The sequence below is a fragment of the Lissotriton vulgaris genome, chromosome 4_1 (genome assembly GCF_964263255.1).
Source record: "Lissotriton vulgaris chromosome 4_1, aLisVul1.2, whole genome shotgun sequence".
NCBI classification, from domain to species: domain Eukaryota; kingdom Metazoa; phylum Chordata; class Amphibia; order Caudata; family Salamandridae; genus Lissotriton; species Lissotriton vulgaris.
Window position 1 is genome coordinate 1,849,200,540 of NC_141691.1, and position 16,884 is coordinate 1,849,217,423.

Below are 16,884 nucleotides of genomic sequence, written 5' to 3' on the forward strand. Positions count from 1 at the left end.
GGAGGCGGACTCTGTGTTCTTCCGGCGAGGAACGAGATGATCCAGTCCAATACTTTTCCTTGTATTCCGACGTTGCTGAGGCGTTGAATGAGGGTGCTATTACAGACTGTGTCGAAGGCTGCGGAGAGGTCAAGTAGGATGAGGGCAACTGTTTCTCCGTTGTCCAGTAGTGTTCGAATGTCGTCTGTTGCTGCGATGAGTGCTGTTTCGGTGCTGTGTTTGGCTCGGAAGCCGGACTGTGAGGGGTCGAGGGATTTGTTGGATTCGAGGAAGGCGGCGAGTTGATTGTTGACGGCTTTCTCAATGACTTTGGCAGGGAATGGGAGGAGCTAGATGGGACGGTAGTTCTTAAGTTCAGTGGGGTCTGCTGTGGGTTTCTTCAGAAGGGCGCCGAGTTCGGCATGTTTCCAGCTTTCCGGGAAGGTAGCAGAGTTGAGGGAGCAGTTGATGACGTCTCGGAGATGGGGTGCGATGATGGAGTTTACTTTGTTGAAAATGTGGTGGGGACATGGGTCGGTAGGAGATCCTGAGTGGATGGAGTTCATCAGGTGGATGGTGTCTTCAGTGGTGATTGGGTCCCAGGCGCAAAGGTTGTTGCAGTAGGGATTTGGTTCGGGGGTGGGTGGAGTGGACTGGTCTCCGGGTTGGTTTTCAAAGCGGTTATGTATGTCGGCGATTTTGTTGTGGAAGAAAGAGGCTAGGGAGTCACAGAGGTCTTGTGATGTCGTTGGTGCCGGCGGTGGGGTTGGTGAATTCTTTGACGATATTGAATAGTTCCTTGCTGTTGTGGGCGTTGTTGTCGAGTCGATCCTTGAATGCTGATTTCTTGGTGGATCGGATCAGTTGGTGGTGTTTGCGGGTGGCGTTCTTGAAGGTGGTCAGGTTGTCAGTGGTTGGGTTTTTTCTCCAGGCTTTCTCGAGGGTACGACAGAACTTCTTGGATGTCTTAAGGTCATCGTTGAACCAGGGGGCTTTTTTGTTATTTTGCTTGATTTGATGGTTTTTCAAGGGTGATAGTTCCTCGGCGCTGTGGTTGATCCATTGTGTGAGGTTGGTGGCAGCTTGGTTTGGGTCCGAAGATTTGGCAGGGGGGTTTTTGTGAAGCGAAGTGAAGAGCTGGTCGGTGGTAATTTTGTTCCAGTTTCTTCGGAGAATTGGTTGTAGGAGGTTGTGGGTCGTGGTCTTTTTGTAGTTGAAGTGAACGCAGCTGTGGTCCGTCCAATGGAGAGCTGTGGTGTGGTTGAAGGAGATGTGCTTGCTGGAGGTGAAGATTGGGTCGAGCGTGTGCCCGGCATAGTGGGTGGAGGTGTCAACAAGTTGTATTAGTCCGAGGTTGGCCAAGTTGTCCAGGAGGGTGGTGGTGTTGCTGTCATTTTTCTTTTCCAGGTAGAAGTTGAGGTCTCCCAGTAGAATGTAGTCTTCAGATGGGAGGGCGTGTGGGCTGATGAAGTCAGTGATGTCTTCGCTGAATTGAGTGCGTGGTCCTGGTGGTCTGTAGATGAGGGTGCCTCTGAGTGTGGTTTTGGGGTCGGTGTGGATCTGGAAGTGAAGGTGTTCGGCGGCTGCGAGGTTATCGTCAGAGCTGGTCGTGATGCGGATGGAATTCTTATGTACGATGGCGATGCCTCCTCCTGTTTGGATGGCGCGGTCCTTTCGGATGATCTTGTAGCCGTCCGGGATGGCTGTGGCGATGTCGGGAGCTGATGAGGCGTTCATCCAGGTTTCTGTAAGGAAGGCGACGTCCGGCGATGTGGTGTCGAGTAGGTTCCAAAGTTTAATGTCATCGAGCGGGTGTTGAGTAGGATGCACTTAAGGTGGTTTGAGTCGGAGCTCTGTTTGGAGTCTGTGGATTTAGTGTGGGTCTTGATGCAGTCTAGTTTGCAGGAGTGGCAGGTGAAGGGTCCGTGGGTGTGTCCAGGGGCGGCTTGGTAGCAGTCTTGGAGTCGGCCGGGGTTGAGGGCCGAAAGGGATGCGGCATCGTACGTTATGCGGGTGGAGTGGGATTTGCGAGGACCAGGGGGTCTGGCGCTGGGCGCGGTCCAGGCGCGGACGGGCGTAGACGGGCTTACCTTTGGCGCACCTTCGGCGCACCTTCGGCGCGCATGGGGCGTGTCCGCTGCGCGTCTGTTGCTCTGACATATGTAGAAAGTGGAGGGGGGCGGAGCGAGGGAGGGTCAGCTGGGAGGTGGGAGTGGGGTGGAGAGACGGGCTGGAGGCACACCAACAAAATGGAAGCAACAACAAAAGCCAAACAGGATGAGATTGGGGCACGATGTGAAATCAGGCACTAATTAATATAATAAAGCAATGCGGGCAATGCGAGCAGTGGAGCACTATGATAATACACAGGCACAATTAATTTATAAGCAATGCGAGCAGTGCAATGAGTAAATAAAGCGCTAAAAATACTGAGCAGGCACAAATTAAGCACAAAATAATTGCAAGGTAGTGCGAGCAATGCACAGAATCGTTTTTGGCAGCAGTGGGGAGTAGCAGTGGGGAGTGAAGCGCTACGATACCCAAGAGAACCAGGGAGGAGCGACCGCTACTGCAGGAGTCAGGCAGGTCACAGTGCTTCACCGGACGGGACGATCCTGATTACCAGTGGGAGGGAGGGTCAGCTGGGAGGCGGGAGTGGGGTGGAGAGACGGGCTGGAGGCACACCAACAAAATGGCAGCAACAACAAAAGCCAAACAGGACGAGATTGGGGCACAATGTGAAATCAGGCACTAATTGATATAATAAAGCAATGCCGGCAATGCGAGCAGTGGAGCGCTATGATAATACACAGGCACAATTAATTTATAAGCAATGCGAGCAGTGCAATGAGTAAATAAAGCGCTAAAAATACTGAGCGCCTTATAAGGACTTTATGGACTAAACCTTTTACCTAGTTCCATGCCGTGGGTGGGTTTTTCCCAATCGATATTGCTAAGACGTCATCATTAGCACATATGAATAATGTACGAGTACACTCTCCAGGAGGTACACTTCACCTCTCCCATTGACGCACAAAGTTTAATCCCCAACGTCATCCTCATACTGAACAATGGGGAACATACCCACATAGAATGTATAAATACAGCACCTCTTGCTATCAATAGGCAGGAGGGAACCCGAGACTTCAAGGCAGACACACTGACCGGAGACGCTGCGGCTCCAGCATGCCATCTCTCCAGCTGACAGTGGTCTGATGATCCCTTGCGGGGTGTCCAGCTCAAGTCCAGGACGAAGTCCCATACACTCAGTATTCCGGTATGCGGGTTTGACTAAAGCCTAGTGGGGTTCTTGGCTCTTAGACTTAGGCGCTTAGGCTCTTTTGCACCTACCCACATGCTAGGTACACTTAGGTACATCTTAGGTACATCTAGACAGGCATCTTAGGAGTACGCACTTTGTTTTATAAATGCATTTCATATTCATGTATGTGTTCATGACTATTGCAAAATGGTAGAACAATACTATTTCTTTATATTCTCTGTACTGCTGGTTCTATATCTCTGCTACTGTGTTACAGGTGTAGCAGCGCACTTACTTTACACGAGAAGAACAACGGTACAATGAATTCTTATTGTAAACACGCTCAACAATTTATTCTGTGTATCTCTCTGAGAGCAAAACAAGCAAGCACGAGTGACTGGGTGAAAAGTAGTATATTGTTTCCACAAGTCTGAGGTTATTATGTTCTGAGGTTTCCAAAAACGAATCTCCCTGATAACAGGGGATGCTAGTGGCAACAGATGCACGAACACTATAATGTCCAAGTGATCTTAACTATACATTTATTAAGTATAGAGATCAGTAAAAGCTCCCACGATGCAATGTAACTGATAGGACGGTCTTCTGAATTAAACAAGGGGAAAAGGCAGAAGCGACCACTGTTCATGAGGAATCCGCCTGTCAATCAGGGTGATTTAAACCTACCAAATCCAATGTTGAACTGAACAATAAATTTCCAGCATTAAGCTAGATGATGGGAAAGAATCTTGTTGCTATTAGAGATAGAGAAATGGAATGGATGTTATAATTGTGTTATAAACTAGAATGCTAGCTGCAAGCTGAGAGACTGACGTAGATATCAATTCATTTATCTTCAATCTTTACATGGCAAAATGTAGCCAACATTGGAGCACTTGGCGGAGGAGCCAAGATGGCGGACGGGACAGACGCTTGAGCTCCCGGCTCCGTAAGCCGTCTGGCTTCTTTTAGAAATCCTGATCATTTATCCTGACCTGCGCCGTCCTACCACAGTGAAATACTGGCGCTGAAGTGACTGGCGTTCTTCTGGTACCTTTACCGGCGGATCTGGCGGCAGACTCGGTGTTTTTTCCGACCTCCGGCGCTTCCCCTGGACCCTGCGCTGATGGACGCCGCTGGACGCCGAGGGACGTGGACGGGGAGACGAGCTGGTGAAACGCTGACGACCACGGGGGAGTAGAGCGCTGCCCGGACGACTGGAGTCGGACCCTTCCATCTGGGTCAGACTCTCTCTCGCGCTGCTGGTGGCGTGGACGACGCTGAAGCCCCCCACGGTTAGCTCTCCTCTGCCACTCCGTAGAGAAACGGGCGGACTCCATCTTGGTGCGTCTTTCCTGCAGTGGACGGCCGATGTCCACGGGAAACGTGGAGGGCTCTCATCCTGTGCTGCCTCCGAGTTGTACACGGAGTTCCCCCGGCGGCTGCACCATTGCTTCTTTGGCTACCGTGGTCACCCCCGTATCGCCACTAATTGTTTGCAGCAGAGATGGACATGGCGCCTGTTCTTCCTGCCGAGACGCTGGCTGATCCTGGGTCTGCAGTGACTGTGGGCCCATATGCCCCGGTGCCGGTGACCGTATCGAGGGAGCGGTGGGATAGCGCGGACCGGCTTTTGACACGGAGTGACCCGACCTGCGGCGATATCCTGGCCGCCCTCATGGAATTGAAAGCGGCAATGCGGAGCTCTGCCCGGGCACTGGTCCGGAGACTTGATGAGGCAATGCCCGACACGGGGCGATCTCGGCTGGATGATCCCCCGCCGCCCCTGTTCCATCCTGGAGGGGATACAATGTTGCCGAATGAAGAGACGGTGGTGAGGCATTCTCCTGGCTACAAGGTACTGTGTCTACCCATCGACGTTGTTACAGTTGCAGAGGCACCCTCTACTTTTGACGCGATGACTTTGTCTACAAACTATCCACCGGGGCCCGGCAGCTCATTCTCCTCGTCGAATGTCCCCCTCGCTGCCTCTATCACTGGAGCCCCTGGGGTATGTTATTGCTGTGTTGGGGACCCAGCGGCACAAGGAGTCTTCATTGTTCCCTTTCCTCGTAAGCGGCCATCTTGCTTCTTTGTCCTGGTTAAAGGCGTCTCGCAGCAATGGACAGGCCTGGAGAAATTCTGCCGGTCCGGACAGGGTTGATGGATTGCCTGTTGTCGCTTTGGTTGGATCGGCTGGCGGGGACCTGGACTGCAACACATTTTATAATACTGGCTGAGTAGTTTTTAATGTCCTGTTTTTTTGCTGCACGTCACTGTCGATTTCTCCTGTTGTCTATTTCTTCTGCTGGGGGGAGGACTTGTGCTGGACTGAGGTACTGGGTGTTACTGATTCTGATCTACCGGGTGTACAGTTTTTTGACATTGTGTTGTGCATGGCGCAGGAGACACTGACGGCGAGGGAGGCCGGGAGTTCGGTTGTTGGATGGGCTCCTCCCCGGATTTACTGTAACACATGTTATATGCTTCTACATGCTGACGTGCTACCGAGTGGACGTATAATTTGCTACCAAGCTTCAGAAGTGTCGAGGCCGGCCGGATGGTTGTAGGCCCGTATTTGTCTTATGAATAGTGCTCAATAAAGGTTTTCAAAAATTAAAAAAAAAAAAAACATTGGAGCACTTTAGTATTAAATCTGTTTTTTATTGGCAGAATACAAAGTAAGGCAAACAGGACCAAGTCGCCTACAACCCAGCGTGCCGGCTAGTATAGGTCTGGTCATGATGGCACGACAAAGATAAAGATACTACCACACTAAATTTAACACAGCAGGTCGCCTACAACCCAACAGGGCGGACCGCGTTTAAAAGGAGGAAGGACAGCAGACCACTCGTACTGTGAGGGGTAATCGTGCAATCCAGCAAGCCAAGAAGTCAGGGGCGAGTCAGGGACAAGCCAACTGCCTGCGATCGGTAGATACTGAATGGTATTCCACTTATGGACACAGAACAAAAGAAGGGGAAAACAAAAGGAAATGGGTAGAATCCTAACCCTCCCCCTCTCCCCAGTATCTCCCCAGTGAGTAAGAACAAAGAAAGGATATGCAACAGCCTATGTGCCCTGTATGTTGTGCGACTCCACTATGCCATGGAGATATTTAAGTCCGGTGATAAGCGGCCTCACTGGGCGGTGGCTGTTCCTCAGGGATTAATTTCAAGATGCAGAGATAGTGAGGGGTGGACAGTTCTCGTAATTTAGTAGAGAGGATAGTTATGAAGGGGGCCCAGATCTTGGCGTAGTCTTTGCTCTTCCCCACGGCTGCCACTGAGAGTTTCTCCATTCCCAAGAAACTCCAGAGTTGATGCAGTCACTGTGCGTGATACGGGACCTTGTTAGATTTCCACCATGCCAATATTACCCGGTGTGCAGCATTCAACGCAAAAGCCATCTGTCTCCCGCTAGTAGATCTCAGGGGAAAGGTTAGTGCATTGGGTAAGCCTAAGAGTGTATGCTGGGAGCCTGGGAATGGAGGTGTTGAAAGCCTTATCAATATCATCCACAATCCTCACTAAGTAGTGAGTAAGGTTTGGGCAATGCCATAGCAATTGAATTAGTGTTCCGAGGTTTCTGCAACCCACCAGCAATTATCATCACAGCCGGATTGCCACTTAGCTAATCGACCGGGGGTGTAGTACCAATATGACGTAATCTTAAAAGCTGTTTGGGCATGGCCCTTGTGGTTTGGTGAGACCTATAGAAAACATCCTCCCACTCCTTGTCAGACAATGTGCACCCCAATTCCGCCTCCCAAAGTTTCTGCCCACTGTACTGGCTTTCGGGATGGTCCTTGTGAGAAAGGAGTATATTTCAGAGATGAGACTTTGGTTGTCTTTTTTGCTAATTAGCCACTTCTCAAACTACCTCATCGGTCATAGAGTTAGGGAGCGCATCTCAACCCCAGAGATCCAGTGCGTCATTTGGGAGTGCAGGAAGAGGTCGGTGGTGGGGAGATTATAGTCTAATTGCAGTTCCTTAAAGGGGATAAGACCTTGAAGATCAAACAGGTGCCTCTTCTAACCAGCGTGCTGCAAGCTTATTGTCCATCCCAGGTGGGAAGGCAGGGTTTGAGAAGAGTGGGGTCAGGGGTGAGGGGAATGTGGTTAAGTTGGCCCTCTGAGAAACCCTGTCCCATGTGAGCATCGTGTGGCGAGTGACCGGTGAGGAATAGAGTCCCCAGGCGCATGGCGATCTCGCCAGCCAGGTGTCCCGCCAGATATGGTGGCCTGCCACTGTCTGGTTCATGAAGACCCAGTATTTCTCTGTCATGGGAAAATTCCATTCTACCAGATATCATAAGAGTGAAGCTTGGAAGTAGCGAGTAATGTTAGGACAGGCAAGACCCCCCTCCTTTTTGGGTCGCTGAAGCAGAGTTTTCTGCAATCTAGGCAAAATCGAGCCCCAGACGAAATGCTCGATCGCTGTCTGAATTTAGCGCAATGCATGTGGCGGGGGCTCTAGTGGTAATGTTTGGAACAGGTACAGGGCCCATGGCAGTACATTCATTTTAACGGCGACAATCTCCCAAACCAAGTCAGGGGTAGGTGCCGCCAGGCGGTCAGCTCTGCGCGAATCGGAGAAATTAGGGTAGAGTAGTTCACCTCTGCCGTTTTAGCAAGGCTTCTGTGGAGGACCAATCCGAGGTATGTAATACCATCCGCCACCCAATCAAAGGTGAAGCAAGTCCGAAGGGCGTCAACCGTTGGCTGGCCCGCCGTAAGGTTAAGTAACTGAGACCTTTGCATGTTCATTTTAAAGCCGTAAATCTGGTTGTAAGTCTGCAGGTCTTCCACAATAGCCGGTAAGGAGGTTAAAGGGTGCAGTACTGAGAAAATTACATCATCTGCACAGAGGCGGGATTCTGGAACACTCATTTTTAAGCAAACTAATTTAAATGACATGGTTAAACAATGTATTGTTAACAGGTAACACTTAAGCGTCATAGAAATGCGCAACAAAACCGGAATCTCTGGGTTACACGGGGAGTGGCTAGTACTTGCTACATCACTATGTTGGCGTACAGTGGCTATCACAAACATATATAGAATAAATAAGTGTAAAAGGGCGGAAAAAAGTAGAATGTGTGACCACTGGTAGGTAGGGGGCATCACAGAGAAGAGAGGAAAAGGCATGTGCTCCTCTATACCAAACGTGGGAAACCTCAATTGCAAGGAGTCATGAAAAATATCCGACATTTTTAAAGAAAGGAATACAAATCATGTTCAAAGTTTAGTAGAAGGAGCACTTTTGTGATCTTTGATTTGGGAATCAAAGAACATTAATACATATCTGACCAGATCAAATTAAATAACAGGATGGATGACTCGTCAACCAGAAATTAAAGCAGTAGTCAGCCCTGCAAACAGCGTGACGCCACAGGTTTACATCTTTCCATGTCACAATAGAAAAAACGCAGAAAATGAGAGATGTGTGAGAGATGTATACGTTATACGGAAGAGACAACAGCTACTCTTTTGGTGGTAAGGACTCTATTAGGTCTGCTGAACTATGCTTTGGGCACAGGATTATTTTTTGTTAAAGTTTTTCCTCCAACCATTTATTCCCCAGTAAACACATTGGTACAACCAACAATAATGTCTTGACTCTATTAAACAAAATCCATGTATTCAGGCCTTCTAAAATACTCATACATACAACTGTAAATTGTTTACAGTCTACACTTCTAGCTGGAATGATGTCCTAAAACTCAATCACCCGGCCATAAGGAGCATTGGCTAATTTTTGCATTACCCACATGTACTAAAAAGTCTTGAAAAACCACAGTTAAAGCAACAAAACTTGGTCATGCATCTTTTCAAACGAACTAACATCTACTGCACAACTACTGAACACACTTTAACTATGAAGGCCGCTGTTACACTGCATGTGGTTGGGAGATGGGTGTGATGGTATGGTGAGTAGTCAGGAGTCCGTGACACGCATTTTCATATGACGTTTTAGATAAACTCACTATATTCTACAAATACATAAGCAGACAGGCAAACAAAAGGGTAAAATATTCAACTTAGATTGTAAAAGTGTGATTGCATTGAATCGAAAACTATGCTTAGGGGAAGCTTGAATTTATGTCCACAATTCCACAGACAATCCCTCTAGTTCTTGCTCTTTTCAGAAGCGAGTGTACTCTGAAACCTTGGTGCTTTGATGTACCTGACCAACTTCACAGGGTGGAAATGAAAACAAGACACACTGTATTTCCAACAACTAACTACTACGGTTATGATTGGCACAGAATTGATCAAACTCTCATACTAACAAGTAAGACAGTTCAAAATTATGTCTCAGGCAGGAGTCTTTTACTATCATGATCATAAAGAGAACATCCAACCTACAGTTAATATCAGCACAAAATACTGACTTACACCGGCCAGAAGAATGTTCCCGCCTTCACCCCTTGCTTGGTAGCTGTAACCCAAATCTAAACAGGAAAAAACAAAATGTTGGTAGATTGAAGAGAGTGCTTGAAGGAAGGCAAAAGTAAAACATTGCTATGCCAAGAGCATTCAATACACGTCATAAGTTCCACCTTCCCTTTTTTATTGCAGCCAACCCACTTCCAAAACAAGCTCTATCTAGTCTGTGTCTTTGGGAAGGTTCATATTATCAACAGGCACTTAGTACTAGTCTGGTTTCCATTCCTTGCCATCATAAAACAAGCACTGGCAAAGCCAATAGGTCCCGCTTATACATGAGCTATTGGCTTTGTCAATGTGTTTAAGTCATGTTGTACAACAGCGTAGCTGCTTTTCAGCATGGCTAAAAGTTAGTGGCATAGAGGAGAGTCATGTGAAGTAGTGTGGAATGTCGTAGAGTCGAGTGTCTGTAGAGTCGAGTGTCATTGAGTGGAGTGTCGTGGTGTGGCATAGAGTGGTGTAGCAGAGTGGCGTAGAGTGGAAGGGCGTAGAGTGGCGGGGCGTAGAGTGGAATGGAGTAGAGTGGAGTAAGTAGCGTACAGTGGGGTCTTTGTTATAGTGGGTTACTTGCTTTCAGCGTTTGTGAATACCATGGAGCGCGAGGTTCTACTCGGTTTCATTTTGAGTTATTCAGTATGTAAGGGAGTCCTAACAGCCAACTCACTGCAAACATTCAGTGGCATAGATATAATTTTCTAAACAAACATTTTAAACACCTTTTGCTTTCCTCCTCATGGAGCATTAAGCACGCTCCATTTATTCGATGCTTTTATTATACGATATGCGTTTTTAGCAAAAAATGTTTCCTGTGGTTTCAAATTTAATTTTTTGTGGTTAGCTGTTTTATATTTAATAGGTTAAAGCAGCAGAAAAACACAGCGTAAAACAGAAATTGGAATCCCAGCAGGGTCGAGACAACCTTTCATCATTCTCATGTTGACAATTACTTAAAATGTAAACTATCACTCATAAAAGAAAGCAAATGGAAAAGAAAACATAAGCAACAAAAAGCAAACATGCAAATGCAATGAAGCAGACCTTTTGTTCCTGATAGACCCTTGAAATTAGCGAAGCACATTAAAAACATGATCTTTGATTTTATTATTTATAGATAGCGTATTTAGAATATCGCAAGGAAGTAGTACCTGTAATAAACGGAACTGAGCATGCAAGATGGAAGCGTACAAACAACTAAGAAATCACATGAAACAGCAGCAAACAAGGGGAATAGCTAGCTTTTTTGCAGCAGGTGCACTGACACAATGAACTATTTTACTCAACGGAATCCTATGGAAGCATGAAATAAATTGCTAGATTTTCCCTTGTGCTGCCGAGATGCAGTCAGATTTTCTTGACAGCTTGTGTGTTCTACTCTGGCCACCAGCTGCAAAGCATTACTTGCAATAATACATTATCTGCTGTAGAGAGTTTAGATTTACAGCAGAAATATCTCTTCTCCAAGGAGAGGGAGAAAGGGGTGATATTATAGGCAACAAATAAATACATGTTATAGGGCAGCAAATGTTAATTTTGAAAATTTTGTGTGGCAACAATAGTAAGCTTGAGGATGCTTTTGCCAACACCATGTCTAAGAAATATCTAAGGGAACAACTAGACAACTGTGGCACCGCTGCACTGATCCTGCTAGGTGTCAGTGCAGCACTCAACATATTGAATCACAACTCTCTACTCCAAAGGTTAATAAACAAAGGGGTGCAGGATACAGCTCTGGCCTGGCTGCGTTCCTTCCTTCGAGTCCATAACCTCCAAGTTCACACCCATCAGCATTGCTCCAAACCACTTCTTCAGCCGTCTGGGGTCCCTTAGGGCTCCACTCTTAGCGCTACTCACATTAACTTGTACATAAGGCCACTTACAGACATTGTAGAAAAGTGTGGTCTCAACCTATTATGGCAACAATACTCCGATAGTTTTCTTCTTCACAGGAGAATCATATCGCAGAGGCATTGAATAGTTGCCTCATACCAGTCTGCTCCTGGGTGAACACTAACTCTTTGAAGTTAAAGAGAGAAAAGACTGAGGTCTTAAGGCTGGGCAACCTCCCCCACCTGTTGGCCCACATCTGCGGCCTGAGGTAATGGGTACCATACCCACACCTGTTCCAGTAGTCAAGAATCTAAGAGCCTGGCTGGATGAAATTCTTTTCATGAGTCACCAAATCACCATAGTGGCTGCTACCTGTTTCGGGAACTTGAGATGGCTAAAAAAAAAAAAATACTAGGATGTTTCCTGCCCTAGGCCTAGCGAACAGTCATCCAGACCTTGGTCATTTCAATGCTTGACTACAGAAACAGTATCTTCTTAGGTGGCTCCAGATAGTGCAGAATGCAGCAGCAAGACTTCTTCATCCATTCGAGAGTCATGTTCTATTCCAGCTGCTGTGTTATGTGCACAAATATCTTTCAAACTCCTTCCCCTTCTATCTAAGATCCTTGGTGTTGCCTTACACACACAGCTGATCATTGCGTTCAAGTAATCTGGATCTTGCTGTAATTTAGTAGTAGTAAAGTTAGGACTCCTAACTTTAGGACTCCTAAATGCCTTCTGTGAATACCGAAAGTCCTAAAATTACGATTTTTCTCAATTTAGTAGTAGTAAAGTTAGGACTACTAACTTTAGGACTCCTAAATGCCCTCTATGAATACCAAAAGTCTTAAAATTAGGATTTTTCTCAATTTAGTAGTAGTAAAGTTAGGACTCGTAACTTTACTACTACTAAATTGAGAAAAATCGTAATTTTAAGACTTTCGGTATTCACAGAGGGCATTTAGGAGTCCTAAAGTTAGGAGTCCTAACTTCTGTGAATACTGAAATTAGTAAGTTCATTCTGTGAATACCAAAAGTAGTAAGTGCATTCTGTGAATACCAAAAGTAGTAAGTGCAATCTGTGAATACCAAAACAGTAGTAAGTTTAGGATTGAGTCTTAAGTTCATTCTGTGAATCAGGCCCAGAGTGTTAGAAATGGGGTTTCTGGTTGGCTAGGGTGTGAGCCTAAGCCAGGCAGAACTCACCACTCTAGTCAGGGCAAGTAAGTTACACACCAAAGATAGCCTGTTCCCACCCTCTGTAGCTTGGCACAGAGCTGCTAGGCTTATTATCATAGACAATATGTAAAACATTTGTGCAGGCACACAATGAATACACCACAAAACAGACTCCACACAGGATTATATAAAAAATATAGTATATCGTACATAACATAGACCAAACTGCATAAATCATAAATATTGGGCAAACTATGCAAACCCTGTCAATGCAAGAATTAGCATGACATACATCATAACCTCAGTGAATACATAGGGTGTAAAATGCAGCAGATTATGAAATAAAAACACATGAATCATCACACGAGTGCAAGTACCATAAATTGGATTAGAGACAAAGCACACGAATCACACTTTATCACCATAACTAGTGCGATAATTGTAGACTAAAGGGAAGGCTCTTCTATGTAGACAACATGTATTTGTCTCTCAAGATTAGAAATGCTGAGTCCACGTGCCACTGGAGTCAAGCTAGCCTGGCTGATGAGGGGCGATACCCTGAAACTTGTCCCAGGATTTTTCGTTTCCATTCCATACCTGGCCTGGCAGTTCAGGCTGGACTGTTCTCATGGAGAGCAGGGTCAGGAACGATTTGCATATGACTGGGTCTAAACTGTAACGGTATGATGTGAAAAAAAGTGATGGACTTTAGCACAGATCTCTGTACTGGGGGTGAATGTTATCATTGTTTCAGCATTCTGTCCATCAATTGCTTTTTTTGCATTTGTCGCACTAAGTGGTCAATGTATGCCCAGACGTGAGTCCCGTGTTCACCATGCCACTGGAGTCAAGCTAGCCTGGCTGATGCCGGGTGATACCCTGAAACCGATACAGATATCTAAGGTTAAGGCAGAATATTTCTCTAACATGATCCTTAACGCCCCTAATGCTTCCAAGTGCATTTTTAAGATTTTAAAGAACCTCACAACCCCGGATTGCACTAAAAAGCAGATAGTTCCATCCCAGGACCTATGTGATAATCTAGCAAACTTCTTTCATTCTAAGATTATAGCTATTATTATTGAGCTAGGAAAGGATAAGGAGCACTTGAGGTCTGATACCCTGGACTGTGTGGATCATGACAACTCGGATAAAGTAACAAAGGACATTGGTAATGACCTTTGTGATATCAATGCTGAAAATGCTTTGACCGGGTTTAGGCCCATGACCATGGAAGAATTTTGTAAAGTAACAAAGGGCATCTCCTCCGGCTTACCGTTAGATCCTGTTCCTGTTAAAATCTGGAAGATCTTTGAAACGGAATTGTTTCCAACGCTTAGACAAATCTGTAATCAATCGCTTGACAGCAGTGTAGTGCCGTTGCAGTGGAAACCGGCTTTGATAACTCCCCTGCTCAAAAAGATCTCCCTGGATCCAACATGTCCAAAACATTACTGGCCTATTTCCCTTCTTTCCTTCCCGGCTAAGATCACAGAGAACCTAGAACGACATGGATTGTTGGACGAGGTTCAGTTTGGCTTTCGACCTGCCCATGGCACTGAGTCGGCTCTGGTGACCGTAATGGATGAACTTCGTTCGCGGGCAGACAGGAATCAGGCAGCGGTTCTTATCCTGCTTGACCTGTCTGCCGCGTTCGACACGGTTAACCATGGAATTCTTCTGACCAGGCTAGAGGAGGTGGGGGTGAAGGGACGTGCTTGCAATGGCTTCACTCCTTTCTTACGGATCGGACGCAGACCGTGTCCCTCCCTCCTTACCGGTCTGAACAGATTAATATCACTCACGGGGTACCTCAGGGCTCGGCCATCAGCCCAATACTCTTCAATATTTATATGAAACCTTTGATTGCGGTTGTTAAAGAGCATAAGATTAGCATCACAAACTATGCTGACGACACGCAACTTATCCTCTCATTAGAGGGGGAGCAATCCGTCCCTATTGAAGAGTTTCACTGCTGTCTGCGCAATATGGCCCAATGGCTGAAAGTTAATTCTTTGCAATTTAATGCCGGTAAGATGGAGATTCTTTTCTACCCTTTTGATAGAATTCCATCAACGTTGCCTAGTAACTTCTGGCCCAGTAAAATGTCAATGGAAGTGAGACCAGTGGAGAGGGTTTGCAACCTGGGTATTGTGTTTAACAACAAGCTGAACATTTAAGCCCAAGTTACTAAAACCGTGCGAAACTGCTTGGCAATCATTAGATCGTTTAAATTCTTCCTCTTTTACCACCTCAAGTTCGGGCCCTTGTTGTTCAGAGTACAGTCTTGAGTAGACTGGACTACTGTAACGCCCTCCTGCTTGAATCTCCTAAGTCCCTGCTGGACAGATTACTGAGAATACAGTCTGCCGCAGCTAAACTTGCTCTGAGATGGCCGAGACGTTCCTCATCCTCCAGGGCTCTTGCAGAACTCCATTGGCTGCCGGTGGGTCAGAGAATAAAGTTTAAAGCTCTCTGTCTTGTATTCAAAGCTCTGCATGGGACGGGTCCTATTGCGTTACAGAGAAAGTTTGAGTGGTACGTCCCAGTTAGATATCTTCGTTCTGTTTCAGCTGGATTGGTCAAGGTAGCCAGATTTAGGAAAGCGAGAACTGGGGGCAGAACCTTCGCAGTTGCGGAGGCCAAATTGTGGAATGGATTGCCCCCGGAAGTAGGACATATTAGTGAGCTCTTACCCTTTAGGAAAAGGTTAAAAACGTTATTTCCTAACGTTTAGTTGACATACTGTCTGCCACTTGTTGCCAATACCTTTTTGTTGCTTGCCTTCCCATTGTGCTCAGGGTCACTTTGCCGCCATCTCCCCATCTCGCACAAGCCACGCCCACTCTAGCGAGGCCACGCTCTCTCTCTTCCTCCAGTCTTCTTATAACCATGTGCTTTCCAAGGACGCGCAGCGGACGAGCGCAGCGGGCACGCCGTTTGCGCGCCGAAGGCGCGCCTAAGGCAAGCCCGTCTGCGCCCGTCCGCGCCTGGACGGGCCCAGGGACCAGGCAGAATGGAGAATTCATCAAGTACACCTCCCCTGAATTACATTCTCTACAGAACTCTAGTCTCCCCTCTGTTGATCCGATCACACTCGCTCGTCTAAAGGCCAACAATATCTATCCTTACCATCATACGCAAGAGCCACCTTCCACCTCACCTCAAAGCTCTAACCCTTCCAAGCCCCCCTCTAGCCCCAATGTTCTGACCCTCCGCTGTCTTTATCTGAATACCAGATCCCTGGTTAAACATCAATTAGATATCTTTTTACTACTCAAGTCAGACAGACCAGACATACTATTTGTCTCCGAAACCTGGCTCACCGCAGACTCTTTACCAGATATTCTCACTGCCCTACCAGCAGACTATTACATCCTGTCAGCAAACAGAATATCAGGAAAATCTGGAGGTGGCGTCGCCGCCATCATCCACAAAGACCATACGTTCTCCACCCTACCTTCTCTAGACTTATCAGATACTGAAAACCTAGTTATCAAATCTGATACTGACATAGGAAACATGGTGCTAGCACTGATTTACCGGCCACCTACATCTATGCCCTCCTTCCCAGTCTCCCTGACTGAGCAATTGGCCGGTTTAGTCGCTGACTATGATAAGGTCTTGGTAATAGGAGGTTTCAAAAGAGAGGGTACCCCACTTTCACCGGGGAACAGGGTAGAAAGACAGTAAGTCAAAAAGGGGATCCCTGGAGTCAACTTGTTAACCTCACAACCCCGTGTAAACAAGCAGTGACAGAAACACGGGGAAGAACCTATAGTCCACTGTATTTCAAGGAATATATAATAATTTCCACAAAGAAATAAAATCGTTCACAATCTAATTTTATTAAAACCATATATCTAAGCAATAAAATACAAGACAATTTAAAATCAAAGAAATGTTCCTTGAAAAGATCATAAACACTTGAGACCAATACTTTTCAGACACAATTAAAAAATACACAAAACCAATAGAGACATGTGTATAACGTTTCAGCAGTTAATAGACAATAAACATAAAACAAAACAATATACCATAACAAACCCCTCGTAATACTGTGGCTCCTGGATGTCTCTGCCACTATGTATCAATAGATCCACAGGCCTAAATCGTTTTAGCTTATGTAAACATTAGTAATAATGTTGAATGTCCATCTAGTGTTTACCAGGCCCTGATTGGATTCTT

At 46.3% G+C, this 16,884-nt stretch overlaps 1 protein-coding gene across 10 annotated transcripts in view; it reads right to left on the reverse strand.

Moving 5' to 3' along the window:
* ENPP2 (ectonucleotide pyrophosphatase/phosphodiesterase 2) overlaps positions 1–16,884 on the reverse strand; it is a 947,534-nt gene that overhangs the window by 247,306 nt on the left and 683,344 nt on the right. For all 10 annotated transcript variants that reach the window (XM_086966157.1, XM_086966156.1, XM_086966152.1 and 7 more), the window contains exon 9: positions 9,640–9,695. In XM_086966157.1, coding sequence (XP_086822283.1) covers positions 9,640–9,695 — 56 coding nt within the window. The remainder of the gene's footprint in view (positions 1–9,639; positions 9,696–16,884) is intronic.